Below are 16861 nucleotides of genomic sequence, written 5' to 3' on the forward strand. Positions count from 1 at the left end.
GAGTGATTGAATACCCAGAGTACTTTCAAAGTAGATGTAAAAAAGTTATAATTTAAATGGAGTTGCCTGTTGCCCTTAGTTACATTGTTGGACCATTTCATATCATTTACCAAGCATTTGCACACATAGCACTATAGGCCCGCTGTGATTAATGGCATTGGTTATGACTTTTATTTTATATGTGTGGGTTTGGTTTTTTTTGTTTTGGGGGTTTTTTTTTTTCAATTTTTTAAAAAAAATTTGGCTGCACCACACAGCTTGCAGGATCTTAAGTTCCCTGACCAGGTATTGAACGCAGGCCATGGCAGTGAAAGCCCCGAATCCTAACCACTAGACCACTAGGTAACTCCCTGATTTTTATTTTATAGATGAGGAAACTGATTCTCAAAGTACATAGCTGATTGGCCTGAGAGTACCAAAAAAATTGTAGCACACATGAGAGAGTAGATCTTTCATCTTCTTATTCTTAATTCAAGATTCTTTCTCCCATCCTAGATGGGTTAACTCTGCATTGTTAAAAAGAAAATGTTTCAAAATCACAACACTGTTTCTGTGTTGGCTTTCAATTTGTATCACAGTAATAAAGATAGCTTAACCATTTTTTACATTCTCTGATTTAGGAAATGTTTATATTTTATGTATTATGAGTTTGTCTGTATTTTTATGTGTTGTGTGGGGTTGGACCACAGACCTTTATTTTGATCTGTTAATTGCTAAAGTAAAAAGGGAAAATATAGACTCAGTATTTTCTCAGTTTGTTTAAGGAAATAAGATTAGTATATTTGATCATCTGATAAAATACTATTTTTAAAAAATTCTTAAATCTTTGACTTTTGTTGCTGGTTTAGTAGTACATTCAGCTGTTGCTGTATGCTACAGCTACATAGGTATTTTTCTATTTCAGAGCAATAGTGTGGTTACAAAACCGACGTGAGGCCACTGTGGAAAGAACAAGGACCACAAGTAGTGTAAGGCGAGATGATCCTGGAGAGTTTCGTGTTGGTCGTCTCAAGCATGAAAGAGTGAAAGTTCCACGTGGTGAATCACTGATGGAGTGGGCTGAGAATGTCATGCAAATACATGCAGATCGGAAATCAGTTCTTGAGGTACCTCTATATAATTTCTTGTAGTGTGCAGGACTGACAGTTAGAGAACCAGTCTGTGTCTTCCACCACATAAAAAACTGCATTAGATAGAAGTGTAGATGGATTTCTCTGCCCTCTGTGCAAAGGCCTTCTCCTCTGGCAGAGCATCTTTCATAAGAGGATGTCAGCTCACCTCCTCAGGGGTCAGGATCTCGTGGCTTAATGAGCAGCAAAGAATATCTTCACTCATGAAGATATTGAGAGATGTTGTAGCAAATGGCGGTAAGAAATTCAATATATTTACTGCAGAAATGTTATTGTGGGCATTGTTGATTATATCCTATACACATATTATTCCTTATATATGAGAGACAAGGAAAGAAATACCTCTCCTGTCACAGATGTCAGCCACCTGGTTTGTTTATTTTTGGATCACAGACTGATTATGATAAATACAATACACCTCTAGAAAATTTATAAGGCTTATGGTTTTCACTTTAAAATTTCTGTGCCTGGGACTTCCCTGGCGGCCAGTGGTTAGGACCCCGTGCTTCCACTGCAGGGAGCACAGGTTCAATCCCTGTCCGGGGAACTAAGATCTGCATGCCGCCAGTTCACCCCCACCCCACCCCCCAAAAAAAGAATTTTCTGTGCCTTCATCTTATTCTTCTTACCCATATAGTCCTCTAACACAGATAATTCTCAATTATTATTATTATTATTTTTTAACATACACTGTGTGTTTTTGTAAGCTGCCTCAAATAATTTTTGGAATATATGGAGTATGGATAAAAAACCTTTAAAGCGATTGCCTAAAGTCAGAAATAAGTGGAAGAGTTTAGGTTTTGGTGTCACATAGACACACGTGCGGATGCACACACACATAAATCTGTATACCGTCATTTCCTCAAGCAAATGATATATAACCTCTTTATCTGAAATTTGGTTTCCTTTGGTATGAAAAGGACATGATAATTTATTTTGTAGGTTTGTTGCGAGAAGTAAGTTGATGTATGGACGATGCTCACCACAGTGTCTAAGTATGGAATAGCGTACAACAAATCAAATTTCTCTTTAGAAAAACTGGAATAAAAACTTCTGTGTGGCTTATATTATACTGCTACTATAAAAAAAAGTATATTACAGTAGGACTGGATTTTGGCAAGAATGGGATCATTAAAAATTTTTTTAAGCTTACTTTCCCCCATAATTTATTTGTTCATGTTTAGGTTGAATTTTTAGGAGAAGAAGGAACTGGCTTGGGGCCCACATTAGAATTTTATGCTCTGGTGGCAGCAGAATTCCAGAGAACTGATTTGGGAGCTTGGCTTTGTGATGATAACTTTCCAGATGATGAATCTCGTCATGTAAGATATACTTCCCATTTTGTGATTTGATTTGCGATTCTGCTTTTAGAAAGTTAAAAATCAGTTATGCTTCCAGAATGTAAGCCAGGTTTTCTGACTCTACTTTTATTATTGAATAATCCTGATACTATTAAAATGCTTTTAAAGGGTAAAATTTAGTCTATAAAACCTATTTAATAAAATGTGTTTATAGATACTTTTAGATAGCTGAATTAAGATGTTTAATGTTTATGGATCTTTTCATTTTTTTTTGCATTTCTCCCTCTAAAAAATTAGGTCGATCTTGGAGGTGGATTGAAACCTCCTGGATACTATGTTCAGAGATCATGTGGACTGTTTACAGCTCCATTTCCACAAGATAGTGATGAGCTTGAAAGGATCACAAAACTCTTTCATTTCCTTGGAATTTTCTTGGCCAAATGCATTCAAGACAATAGACTTGTGGATTTACCTATTTCTAAACCTTTCTTTAAACTTATGTGTATGGGTGACATTAAAAGCAATATGAGTAAACTGATTTATGAGTCACGAGGTGATAGAGACTTACACTGTACTGAAAGTCAGTCTGAAGCCTCTACAGAAGAAGGTCATGATTCACTCTCAGTAGGAAGCTTTGAAGAGGATTCAAAATCAGAATTTATTCTAGATCCCCCCAAACCAAAACCCCCAGCTTGGTTTAATGGAATTTTAACTTGGGAAGACTTTGAACTAGTAAACCCACACAGAGCCAGATTTTTAAAAGAAATTAAAGACCTTGCTATCAAGAGGCGCCAGATTTTAAGCAACAAAGGTCTTTCTGAAGATGAGAAGAACACAAAATTACAAGAACTAGTGCTGAAGAATCCATCAGGTTCTGGGCCTCCACTTAGCATAGAGGATTTAGGGTAAGCTTTATGTGTGTATATATAGATATATATACTCTTCAACCTAATGGATGAATAAATTCTAAAGCTTTTGTTCCTTTGTCTTCACTGATTTGCAATATATGAATATACAGTCTGTTAACAATAATAAGATGCTACAGGAAATATCGATTTTTGATTTGATCCTTTGATTTGTTAATATTATAAAGAGAGCACTCAGAATACCAGAATATAGTTTATTAATCATCAGACATCTGAAAGATTATCTGATTTATCAAATGTGATAACTATATATATCTTGTGTAAACAGTCCAAAGCCAATAATATTTTGACAAATTCATTAGCTAATTGATGTATATAGCCTACTTGAAAAACCTCAGAATAGTTTGCTTTGTATGTAAGCCTTATCCCCAGTGGCTGCATTAACTAACTCAGATGCTGTAGATCTTTTGATAAAATTCTATTAATTTATATATGTGTAATTATTATACCCTTGGTATGTTAAACTGTGATTTTTGGATTGACTACGAGGCTTTGCTGTCATTTTTTTCCTTCCTTCCTTCCTTCTTTCTTTGATGATAACATTGAGAAGTTGTGTTTGATAAGTTGTTCATATGTTCAAGGTTTGACTTGAGGCGGGGGTAAAAACAGAGCATGAACAATTTTAGTAAAAAAAAAAGTTTCTTTTGCAAAAATAACTTGTAAACATGTTGCTACCATAATTCATTACAAAAATCCATAGTTGATTAATTTTGTGCCTAAGGAGGAAGTAAAACATGAAAGGTGATGTTTCATGAAATGCCTGCAAAGCCAGGTTTGGTAAACAGTTGGCCAGATAGTTTTTGGGCACACGGTTTTGCATTTTAAAAGGCCCCATACTTAATATCTAAGCTGGTATAGTGATTTTGTTATTGTTGGGGGAGGTGCCCATGGTTTTGGCGGCAGTGTTTTAAAAATTAAACACCAATGGTAGCTGAATGTTAATCTAATCCTTTTCTGTCCTCCCAGTTTAAATTTCCAGTTTTGCCCTTCCTCAAGAATATATGGTTTTACAGCTGTGGATCTGAAGCCAAGTGGTGAAGATGAGGTACAAATTTTGCTTTTGATATATCTGTAAGTCCAGAAAATTCCTCTTAATGAGGCCAGTTGTACTAGGCGCTACTGAAATATTCCTAGATATTAACAATTACGTTGACAAATTTTCCTTTGCAGATGGTAACAATGGATAATGCAGAAGAATATGTGGATTTGATGTTTGACTTTTGTATGCATATGGGTATTCAGAAACAGATGGAAGCCTTTAGAGGTAATTTTTAAGGCTCTTTAGTTGAATCCCTCTCCTTTTACTTTGAGACAGCTGAAATTAAGGTACTGCTATGCTCAAAAATTGCTAGTAATCTCTAGATTTGCCGTCTAGTTTTTTGTCTTCCCAACAGTTAGGTCCTGCAGAGTACTCAGAACAGGTTGGAACATTTTCAAGCTGTAGCATGCCCTCAGCTTGGTCCTCCTGAGTAATGAGGGACCCACTTTTGGCTTCTATTTTTTCATTTGTAAGTGGATATAATATTGTTGCATACTTTCAATATTACATGATCAAGATGAGTTAAACTATGTTAGAATCTAAATTCTTCAAGTAAAGATTGACGCAAAATACATTGGACTGTTTATCACTTACTATTTTTAAAAATGAGAACATAGCCTTGGCTGGCTTGTATGACATAACTGATTGGGAAATTATTAGAATTTGGCTACTGACCATAGTGTCTGAATATTCTCTCCCTGTCTACATTTGTGATAATAAGCAAAAATTTCTGTACTTAAAACCCTAGCACAGTTTTTATTTCAAGCTATTTTCATTTATATTTGCTTTTTCAAATATTTATTAATATTTATCTTCTTTCTATCCATTTAGTTGAGTATCTTGATTTGAAATTTGTTATTTTGAAATTATAACTTAGAAACTGAGTTGTGTGTTTTGTTTTTGTTTTTTTGCTGTGTGTGTAATGTAGATGGGTTTAATAAAGTTTTTCCAATGGAGAAATTAAGTTCCTTCAGCCATGAAGAAGTCCAAATGATTCTTTGTGGAAATCAGTCGCCATCCTGGGCAGCAGAGGATATTATTAATTATACCGAACCTAAGTTGGGTTATACACGTGATAGGTATGTGTTGGTTATTTTCTAAGATCAACAAATTGTTTATGTCCCAAAATCAAATGGCGGGTTCTCTAAATGACTCAGTGAATTATATGTATAAAATGAGAAAGGAGTTAAGTCTCACCGTTACCAAGATGTATATTCACTGATAAGGCTGAGTTCACACAAAAAGTCATCTTGGCTGATGTTTAACATTCCTTTTCTCACTGTGTTTTAACTGTTCATCATTTTAAAAATTGCGTCATTTGTAAACCCTTAGGCTTTATTGCTTTTATATTAACCTCTATTTTCAAATAATTTCAATCTTACAGAAAAGTTGAAGAATAGTTAAGAATTCCTATATATCCTTTACCAGAATCACCAGTACTTAACGTTTTGCTGTATTTCTTTTACATTATCTCTTTACACACACACACACACACACACACACACACACACACACATATTTTCTGAACCATTTGAGGATATGTTGCATATATGTTGTACCTTTACTCTGTAATACATTAGTGTACATTCCTCAGAATATGGCCATACTCCCACGTAGCCATACTAGTTAGCAGATTTGTGATTCCGTACTATTAGCTAATCTATAGTCTACATTGCAGCTTTGTTGATTATTCCAGCGATATCTTTAATAGCACTCACTTCACTCCCATTCTCCCCCGTCAGGAGATTGTATTTAGTTGTGATATGGTTTTAATCAACAGTTCCTCGGATGTTTTTTCTTTCATACCACTGACATTTTTTAAGACTGTAAGCCCTGTATTTTAAAGTTTTCAAAGTGATGTAAATGAGAAAGTATTATTATTTTAAACTTAAATGACATTGTATATATAGCTTTTTTTTTTTAAGTAAGTTTTTATTGAAGCATAACAGAAGTACACAAATTGCACATACATCCTGGAGAATTTTCACAAAATGGACACACCTGTATAATTGGTACCCAGAACAAGAAACAACTCTAGAAGTCCCCATCCCCATCTTATTCTTTTCTAGTCATTAAATCACTATTCCCATTGATTAATTTTGCTTGCTTTTTGAACTTTAGTAAACGAAATCATGCAGTATGTATTCTCTAAGGTCTGGTTTCTTTTATTTAATATTATAATTATGAAATTCATCCATGTTGTAGCATATAGTGATACTTTATTTCACTGTAACAAAAATGTATTATTTCAGATCCCTGTTGCTAGTTTAGCCATATTTGGGTGAATTATGCATGTGCATCTTGAGCTTTTCTGATTTGCTGCCTTTGTTGCATATTTGATTCCTATACTCCATCAGTGTTTCAGTCTGTCTGTATCAGTCTTTGAAGGGTATTTTTCAAGTAGTTTATATCAGCTTATTTCATACTTACCCAAGAGTCTCTAGACAGTGTTGTTCTTCCAACATGCGGATATTCGTTTTTAGGGTTATTGCTGGCTTATACAGTAATGGTAGTATTTTTCATTTAAATCAGCTATCAAATCAATATAACTTTATTTTTCTTCTTTTAGCCCAGGTTTCCTTAGGTTTGTGAGGGTTTTATGTGGCATGTCTTCAGATGAGAGGAAGGCATTCCTGCAGTTTACCACTGGTTGTTCAACTCTACCCCCAGGTGGACTGGCTAACTTGCATCCTAGGCTCACAGTTGTACGCAAGGTACAAACTCTAGCTACTGGGGAATCTAAATGGAATTAAGATACTTAAGGGTTGAAAGAAATACATATTTAAAGTCATGGTCTTCTGTTATTTTCACTTCTATTTCTGTAGGTTGATGCTACTGATGCAAGCTACCCATCAGTGAATACGTGTGTACATTATCTAAAGTTGCCGGAATACTCTTCGGAGGAGATCATGAGAGAGCGCCTGCTAGCTGCTACAATGGAGAAAGGCTTTCATCTCAACTGAGCTTTGAAGTGCAATGGGAGACATCAGAGACTTAAAATTCTAGTGAAGCCTCTTGTGTTTGTGTGCAGAGAAGTATATGATCCTCCATGCTAATGACACTTGCCTTTTTTCCACCATTAAGGCTTTAAGAACACATGGAATAAGTTCGTTAGCTGCTAATGACAAAACAAGTCCTTTAACTATCCAGCCAGCAAGTATATAGCACAGAACACTTTGTGTTGCTACAAGGGCTCATGTGACTGGAATTAGGTGGTCCTACTTGACTGTTCCAAAGAGCAGCTTCTCAGATCTTCAGTGTTCATTGGTAAATTTCTAACAGTGTATTTGTGTAAAGTTTGTCATTTCATACTTCATACACTACAGTTGCCATCACTGATGCCTGTTTTGCTGGCTTTTAAGCTACTTGGTCAAAAATCCTGCTTCCTTAAAACATAGAGAGTTAATGAGCATCTCAAGCTTTTTCTTTTCCTTTTTAATGATGCCTGCACTATCAGAGTATATCTAGTGTTCTCTCTTTTGTTTGGCATATAATCATGCACAGCCTTTTTATTTCTTTGAGGTGGGGAGTATATTTTTATTTCCTAAATGCCATACTATAAAATTCAAATTCTTAAGTGTGTTTGTGCAGTTCAAAAATAAAGATATATTAAGGGGGGGGAGAAAACACTGGTTTAGGTGCAAGGCACACTTAAAGCAAGTTTTACTTTTGGTTGTATTTTCTTTGTATATTATAAACATTTATTTAACTTGTTGCAGTTTGAAGTAAAAAAATTTCCAAAATGTATTCTCAACAATAATCATTAAAATGTTTGCAGCGTACAAAACTGTGTCATGTGACTGTTTCACTGCAGCCATCAGACCTAAGAGCTTAACTGTATACTTTTCATTTTGAATCATTGAGATATATAGTTTTTTGAAACTACTACATGAAGAAATGTATTTTTCTGTGTAAATACACTTACTGAAACTGGAAAGCTAGGAGAAATATATGTTCACATGCTTGTGATCCAACTCTTGTGTTCTGTCTTTAAAGTATTCTTCAGGTAAAAATAGCCAAGTTATTTGTGTTAATTTTTTAAACACCAAATGTGCTACTTACCATTGTATCTTCAGTGACGTGTAAGTCTAAGATCCAAGAATGATTTTTGAATGTTGTGTTAGTGTGAAAAGAAACCACTGGGATAATGCTATTTCCTGGTTTTGAAAAGGGGCTATATTTCCATTTTCCTGTGACTTATCATATCTATGCATCTAGGTAAAAGAAATGTCACTAGGTCTGATTTAGCCAAATGGCTTTTATAGGCGTGAAAAGCATTTTTTGGAATTGCCCACAATTTACCTGTTTAAAAGGTACGTTCCCTTTCTACATTAGAAGAGATTTCTCCCATTGCAGTCAATCATTTGAGTAGTGTTTCTGTTCTCTGCATGAGAATGTTGTGACTATGTAATCAGAGGCAGCATTTACTTTACCTTATTGTTAGCTTCACAGTTCTCTGCGAGAATAAAAGTTAAAATAAAACATAATAGCAATATTTAAATGTATGACCTATGCTTTAATCCAGAAAACAGTGGTGGTGATTGTCTCAATACATGGATGCATGACTAGAACTTTACACTAGCAGTAGAATTAATACCCAGTTTATGTGTATTATTTAAGTATCTAAAATGTCTGTCAGTAGCCAGCTTTTACCAAGACTATTCTAGCACAGGGGTCAGCAAACTGTGGCCTGCCGTTTGCATTTGTATGGCCCATGAACTAAACATGGTTTTTAAATTTTTAAGTGGTTGAAAAAAATAAAAAAGAATAATAATATCTTATGTGAAAATTTTATGAAATTCAGATTTGTATCCATAAAGAAATAAAGTTTTATTAGAACACAGCCATGCTGACTTATTTATGTATAATCTATGGCTCGTTTTTGCACTACAGTGGCAGAACTGAGTAGTTACAGCAAAGACCATATGGGCCACGAAGCCTAGAATATTTACTGTCTGGTCCTTTGCAGAAAAGGTTTGCTGAATCCTGGTCTAGCACATTGCTACAGCAGGTAAAGTTGATGAGTCTTATACAGTGAGTAACTCTGAAATGTCAGGAATCTTCCTGTAGAACTAAAAGTCCAAGAACAAGGTAAAGCTGACCAGTCTGAGACATAAATTTCATGAGTCTGAAAATCACTTAACGCTGGTAGTCACAGTTCAGCAATAAACCTGAAGTTCAGCAATAAACCTGATGACACAGCCTGTCACACAACAGAGAGTCACATTAGAGTTCACTTCATGTATAAGTCAAGTACTGTGAGACATCTACTTGGGTCTTCACATACACTAGCCTCTGGAGTATTTTTTCCAGTGGTATCTACCTAGTATTTTTTTTAATCGTTATTCTCTCAAGGTACTAAAATCTGTGCCAAGATGTTATTTGAATGCTATTTTGGTGTGACCCCAAAATTAATTTTATTCACTCCCTAGTTACTTCTGGTGTACCAGTTTCAGCAGTTACCCGAATGTGCTACTGATTAAGTGCCTACCAACTAGGCCAGTGTTTCCCAACTAATTATGTCTCAGAAAGACCTCCAAAGCACTTTGATCTAGACTGGGCTTTCCCCAGACCTTGGCTACTTAATGCATACCATTCACTGTTCTGGCAGGTCAGAAGCCTTTCCTCTGCTTTCCTGAATGAGTCCAAAACAACTAAGGTTTGCTTTTGGAGTCCATTATTCATTGGTTGCCTGGTAGATGCAAACTTTGAAATATGTAAGTGAAGTTTTAGAAACACATAGAGAATTTAAACAAAATCCCTCCTATACACACACGAGACAGGGAGAGAAATCAAACAGTACTGAATGAATTACTGCCTAGAATGCCCATTTATGTCCTCTTTTGGAGGACAGAGTGTTGTAGGTGAAAGAACTCTTGGAATTCCATAGGATGGCACAGTGTCTTCATGTATCAAGACTATATTTCTGTGTCCTCCAATGTACTTGCCCTCCTACCCTAACATGCACATGAACATGCTTTTACTTAAGACAGCTCTGTATCTCCTACTGTTAACGAAGCAAAAGCATATATACAGAAAGGTTTGAGAGGATCAGAGCATTGCTCTTCTATAGTGACTTAGCAGTTTTCTTTGCTTCAACACATTCCAGGAGAAGGGGTTGAAGGAATAAAAGGGAGGGGAAGACGGAGTCATTTCATGGCAACCTGAACAGAGATATATTCTCTTGCATTCTGTTTTTAAACTTCGAACTAAATTTCATTTACAAATAAGTTTAATAATAAGACTAACTCTTTACAATATGGCATATAGGATAGCTATAATGGTTGTCTTAGCGATTCATTATTAGGTAGTAACATTCTCTATAGAGTTAATTACATGATGTCTTTGTAATTGCCAAGTACCCATAAAATGGATATCAGGCTTTTAGAAACTGGCAAAGAATATTTGATTCTGCAATTTTCATTAGGTACACACATTTTGACTTTAAGGAAAAAGATAGCATTCAGAAAACAGTATTATTCAAAGTGCTCTGCATGTTCAAGTCAATTTTAAAAGTTTATTGGCCAACAGAGAGGTGCCACATTTTCTTCCCACCCCATGATGCTGTTCCTGAATTTATCCCTTTGCAAAGGGAAGCAGAGACCAAAAGAGTTTCCCTCAGTACTCCACAAAATCTAAACAAGTGAGAAAAAAATGTTTATGTTCAGAAAATAAAACTTGTCTCTCCGTTTAGAGAAAAATTTTCTTTGTGCATCATGTTTTAAAATAGTTTTGTTTTCCGTTTAGGAACTGTGGAAAACACCTATTTTAAATGTCTTTGGAAGGACAGCCCATTTTGCAGTGTTTGGTCTTCCAGAATCTTTTGGGCTAGTGATGTTGAGAGGTATTCCATGGTGTCCTCATTTCCTGTAAGTGGATGTTGTCTGGCAGAGCCTTTCTGTTTTCAGCTGTCTGACATCTTATCAAGAATTAGTAGAGGGGCAAGAATTCTTGCCCGATTCGTTTCCACAATGCAGCCATTTAACACCATCTCATCCAAAATGATGTGTACTTTATCCAAATTAAACATTATCTAGGGTCATATTAAGGAAATTAGTTATAAAAATGTTAACATTCAGTAAATAATAACTTATGACTTTGCCTGGAATTTTTCCAGTGTAAATTAGTCTAAGCATGAAGGTTTTGTGTTTTTTTAACAGAATTCCTGAAATTAAAATTGGTATTTATATTAGAAATTATTACCTTCATGTACACATATATACCTAATTTCACCTTGGCTAGGCTAACTAACTGGACAATAGACATAGAAATGGAACAGCTATACCTTTTAGCCAGAGGGAGACGGAATCTCTACTAAGAGCTGGAGAACAAAGCAAGTAAATTTTGGTAAGAGTGTGACCTGACCTCAAGAACAATGTCTTCCCAGACAATAATAACAACAGTAATAGCCATGACTTATTGAATACTCATTGTGTTCCAGGCATTGTGTTGAGTGTTTTACATGTATTATTTCAGTCTTCTCTACAACTCGGTGATGTACATGCTAACATTATCCTCATTTTACACAGGAACAAACAGGCTCAAAGCCATTGCCTACGGTCACATGGCTAGTAGTTGTCAGAGCTGGAATTTAAACCGAAAGTTTGGGCTTAACTGCTCTGCTTCCAGACTTCCCAGGAGAGGCCTGAGGCTGCTGAGTATACATTCTCCCTCCGCCCTCAAACCTCCACCCCAAAACACATGCCTTTACAGTACTGCACCTTGAGCATGTTTTGTGTCAGACAGGCTAAAAGAAAAAAATAACCACGAGGAGAAATGAATGAAGAAAAGGCAATGCTGACTTAATTCCCAAGGAGATAAAAATTCCGATTTTCAGGAGAGTACCTCTTATAAATGGAGCATTCTAAAAATACTCATTTGAGAATTATGGAGCCACTTTAGATTACTGACGTTCTTATTGGAAAGTTAGTACAGGGCATGGGAGAAGAAGAAAACACTGCTAGACTATGATGTCTAGCTAATTAGAGCCAAGTCCTTCCTCCAGTAGTCCCTTCATTTGAGTACCTAACTTTTCTTTTGTGAAATTGAACTGGAAGAGAGAACTGACCTGTTCTGGAAGAGAGAAACTCTTGAGAGTGAAGATGATAATGGTTGAACGTTTCTAAATTCTATGCTTTACTAAAGTTTCCATCACTAAAGAGCACAATCCTGGTCTGTTTAGAAAAAAACAGAACAAAACAAAAAACAGCTGACAGATTGTTTCAAATAGGCAAACTTCATTCAACAAGCGAGTGATTAAATGCACTATGGGAGTTCATAATTAGTGAATCTTTGTAAAATGAGCCATTACCACCTGATTTTTCTTCCCAATAATTCCAGACGTTCAAGTCTATTGTATTTGTTTAGTAAAGTACATCTATAGAGAATGAGACAATCCTGTGAATGACTTTTAAGTTTCTATTAGGCTCTGTGTTAATACCTCATTAAGCTCTGTGCGAATAGTTCTCCAGCAGAATAAACTTTTTCAGGAGCCCATGGGGACTGTCCTAAAGTGACCCAGAAAAAAAAAAGCTTTACTCTGTTATACCTATTAATAATATCTTCCAATTAGATGGATGATTGCTTTGTCCATGGCCAAATTGGGACTGGAATATTAGGCGCTTGACTTAATCCTCTTCACCAGACCCAGAAGCCAGAACATGGTAGGAATGACAGCCAGGTATAAAGGAAGGCAGAGCTGGGAAGCACAGGTGACTGCATGAAAAAAATGCCCTGTAGAATCCCCCTGTTGTATTCACTAAGGGCAATGAAAGCCTAGTGCCTTTTTTTTTTTTTTTTTTTTTTGGTGTCAAGGTTTTTTGTTTTGTTTTAAGTATAGTTGATTTACAGTGTTGTGGAAATTAGTGCTGTACAGCAAAGTGATTCAGTTATACACATATATATACATTCTGTTTTAAAATATTCTTTTCCATTATGGTTTATCTTAGGATATTGAATATAGTTCTCTGTGCTATACAATAGGACCTTGTTGTTTAAAGCCTAGTGCCTTTGAAAATGTCAACCCATCCAGGGTGATTCTGAGGTAGAAGGAGATCTCATTTTAATCTATTCTATTTGAATCGATGCAGGGATCAAGCTGCTCTGAAGACTGCTCCATCTTTGGCAAGAATATGGTCAGCAATTCAGATGTCCCCTTGAACAACTAGCTCAATGTTTTGCAATTCAGATTAGAATTTACTGCTGAATCATATCAACCACTGACATCCTCACAATGCAAGGACAAGGTCCTTCAGCAAGTCTGAATTTCCCAACATCCTGGAAACATGAATTGCTCAGTGAGGGCATTTGGTACTGTGGGCATGTGACTGCCTGTCTATCTGAGTATCTGGCTGAAACCTCTAATAATCATGCAACTTTCTGGCACTATAAAGGGAAACCACAGACCAAATCGAATGTGAGGCAAAAGCCTGAAAACTGATTTCCCCTTGGAATCATGTGGCTTCTTGAAAATAAGAATCCAGCTGTTGTTCACATCTTGATTTGGTTAATGAGTTACTTGTGCACACTGGAAAAGCCAAGAGTAATGGCATTTGGGCTACAAGCCAGGTGAGCAGGGACCAAAAAATGCCCTATATGCCAAGTCCCGTGGCAATAAGCAGAGGCAAACACACTTTAGCCCTGACATTTGGAATAGGAGGAAGCAAGAAAGGCACAAGCTGTTGGTCTATTAAGGTGATGAGCTGAGAATGACTAGTTTAAGAGGGTCCAACCTTAGGTTTTACTGAATTCAACTGACTTAAAGATCCTTGAGGAAACTTGTTTACCTTCATGGGCACCCTAAGGTTGGAGCTGATATGAACTAGAAAGAGCCTCTTAAAGAACAGATTCATAAAGCCCCACTTTCTCCCAACCCGGAAACCTAGAGCCTTTCTGAATTTCTATGTAATGTGGATTGGAGCTGAATAGCGTAGGACCTCAGTAAGATTAGTGCCACTTGAAATCAATTTTTTAATTAGAGTGATTGAAATGTTTCTGGTTCATACATTGGAATTTTGATCTCTGGATCATAAAGCACTTTTTCATCATGGTATTTTAACACCACTGTGGTGGTCTAGTTCTCCTTTAATAAGAGAAAACTGAGCAGCATACATTCTAATGGGACCTCAAAAGCAATTCCAAGGAAGAGCCCAGCCTAGAAACTAAACTTTCTAATTCTAGATTTTGGCCTCAGATCCCTTGTCTTATTTGATTTCTTTTCTTTTTTTTTTTTCTTTTAAGATTCTAGCTCGGACTTCCCTGGTGGTGCAGTAGTTAAGAATCCACCTGCCAGTGCAGGGGACACAGGACAGGTTTGATCCCTGGCCGGGGAAGATCCCACACGCCATGGAGCATCTAAGCCTGTGCGCCACAACTACTGAGCCTGTACTCTAGAGCCCGAGAGCCACAACTACTGAAGCCTACGTGCCTAGAACCCATGCTCCGCAACAAAGAGTAGCCCCCGCTCGCCCCAACTAGAGAAAGCTCGCACACAGCAACGAAGACCCAACGTAGTGAGAGAGAGAGAGAGAGAAAGAAAGAGAAAGAAAAAGAAAAAGTTCTTTAAGTACGGTGGGGAAAAAACGTGTTCTCTTTTTTTTTTATACTTTAACTCAATTGCCCATGGAATTAGATAAGTTGCAAAGAGCCAATGTGTTCACATTTCCCACTGAAAATCACATGCTACTGTATGGAAGATTATCATGAAGATTCTGCATAGTTCTGGATATACTCTCCTTGTAATAGTCTTGTGTTCACTTTTAGGCTTAGTATGGCCTTTAGTTAATTAGGTCACTGAAAAGGAGTGGGGTTTTTTTTGTTGTTTTTTTGTTTTTATTAATAGTAATCTTTTATTTATTCATTTATTTTTATTTTTGGCTGTGTTGGGTCTTCGTTTCTGTGCGAGGGCTTTCTCCAGTTGTGGCGAGCGGGGGCCACTCTTCATCGCAGTGCATGGGCCTCTTCACTATGGCGGCCTCTCTTGTTGCGGAGCGCAGGCTCAGTAGTTGTGGCTCACGGGCCTAGTTGCTCCGTGGCCTGTGGGATCTTCCCAGACCAGGGCTCGAACCCGTGTTCCCTGTATTGGCAGGCAGATTCTCAACCACTGCGCCACCAGGGAAGCCCCAAGGAGTGTTTTTTTATTGTTGTTGTTAAGTAGGTTTTCCTGAAAGATCCATTCATATTCTGAAAGCAACAAAGACATCCCAGTGTAATTTTTTTTAAGTTTATATAGGCTTATGTAAAATTACACAAATATCAGTCAGCACTGGGGTCAATGAGCCTGTCATTCTCTTGTTTTTTTTCCCCCAGATTCTCTGTTGCTTCTCATAGCTTGCTGCCACTATTCCTGAGTAAAACAGAACCCAGAAGCATAGAACAGAAGGAGTGGGGGTAAGGCAGAGGGACCTGGAGAGAGGGATAGGAGGAATAGTAGGGGATGAATATGGCACCTAAAGGACTCAGAAACACACTTAAAGGATATAGAGAGATGGCTAAGGCTAGGGAGGGCCAAAATGGCCTGGAAGGCAGAACTGTTTAATCTGGAACTTTCACATCCCTTTCCCAGGTGAACGGCTGACTCCCTTGGAGACTGTTCATAATTCTGAGACTCATCACTCATGACTTGACTAGAACTCTCATGCTGGAGAGGGCTGTGGCCCCCTTACCCCTCCTTGCCTGCCCTTCCCAAAGACTGGACCAGCTGCACACATTCCCTTGGGCCCAGGGGCCTGCTCTCTTCTCTTGCAGCCCTGCTTCAATGGACATATTTTCAAAAGGAAAAGATGTTTAGGAATCTCTGACGTGAACGTCGCTTTTGGAAAGCATGCTCTTATCAAGACATTCAGGTATTCGCTTCAGAATTTTTCATTATTTATGACTCCTCCGACCGAAGACGAGGGTTTCTCTAAAACTTCTTCCCTAATTCAGGAAACACCAAGACAGCATGGTGCCAGGCACTTTATAAATGTTTTCTTAGAGACTAATTTGCTACAATCTACTCCAGATGATTATGAATTTTCAAAAAGTGTGTCAAATTTAATCTTAAATCACATTTGTAGCCCTAGAATCAAAGGCTCTGGAAACCCGGAGACCAGTACCAGCTCTGTGCCAAAGTAGCTCTGTAGTTTGGAACAATCAATCCATAGAGCTACTCTGGGACAGAACTGGTATCGGTCTCTGAGCCTCAGCCTCTTTGTCTAAAAAGTGAGATTTTAACTTGATGATTGTGTAGTTTTCTTCCAACTCCAAAGCAGTCAAACCCTATGACTCCAAAAGTAACCTTCAGGGAGAGGAAAGCTAGTTTACTCCTTTCTGATATGATCACGCTATTCCTGATGTAGTCACATGCTCCACCATACCTCAAAAGAAATCCTTTTGTAATAACAATTAATTATTTTAACTTTCTGAGAGACCATCGAGAAAATTCCAGTTCCTCTGGAAGCTGCCACTTCAGTGTTGGATGGTTTC

At 37.1% G+C, this 16861-nt stretch overlaps 2 protein-coding genes across 7 annotated transcripts in view; one reads left to right on the forward strand and one right to left on the reverse strand.

The window, feature by feature from the left end:
* HECTD1 (HECT domain E3 ubiquitin protein ligase 1) overlaps positions 1 to 8295 on the forward strand; it is an 89997-nt gene extending 81702 nt beyond the window's left edge. For all 3 annotated transcript variants that reach the window (XM_060004707.1, XM_060004708.1, XM_060004709.1), the window contains exons 36-43: positions 905 to 1106; positions 2315 to 2452; positions 2729 to 3336; positions 4324 to 4402; positions 4528 to 4621; positions 5325 to 5475; positions 6966 to 7110; positions 7222 to 8295. In XM_060004707.1, the coding sequence (XP_059860690.1) occupies positions 905 to 1106; positions 2315 to 2452; positions 2729 to 3336; positions 4324 to 4402; positions 4528 to 4621; positions 5325 to 5475; positions 6966 to 7110; positions 7222 to 7359 (1555 nt within the window). In that variant the 3' untranslated portion in view covers positions 7360 to 8295. The remainder of the gene's footprint in view (positions 1 to 904; positions 1107 to 2314; positions 2453 to 2728; positions 3337 to 4323; positions 4403 to 4527; positions 4622 to 5324; positions 5476 to 6965; positions 7111 to 7221) is intronic.
* Positions 8296 to 10815: 2520 nt separating this feature from the next.
* Positions 10816 to 16861, reverse strand: part of AP4S1 (adaptor related protein complex 4 subunit sigma 1) — a 61221-nt gene continuing 55175 nt past the window's right edge. For 3 of the 4 annotated variants that reach the window (XM_060004726.1, XM_060004725.1, XM_060004727.1), the window contains one exon: positions 10816 to 11429. In XM_060004726.1, coding sequence (XP_059860709.1) covers positions 11301 to 11429 — 129 coding nt within the window. In that variant the 3' untranslated portion in view covers positions 10816 to 11300. Of the gene's footprint in view, positions 15578 to 16861 lie in introns of all 4 variants that reach the window. The other variant, XM_060004728.1, reaches the window with a different exon arrangement.

This window comes from Delphinus delphis, chromosome 2 (assembly GCF_949987515.2).
Source record: "Delphinus delphis chromosome 2, mDelDel1.2, whole genome shotgun sequence".
Lineage (NCBI taxonomy): Eukaryota > Metazoa > Chordata > Mammalia > Artiodactyla > Delphinidae > Delphinus > Delphinus delphis.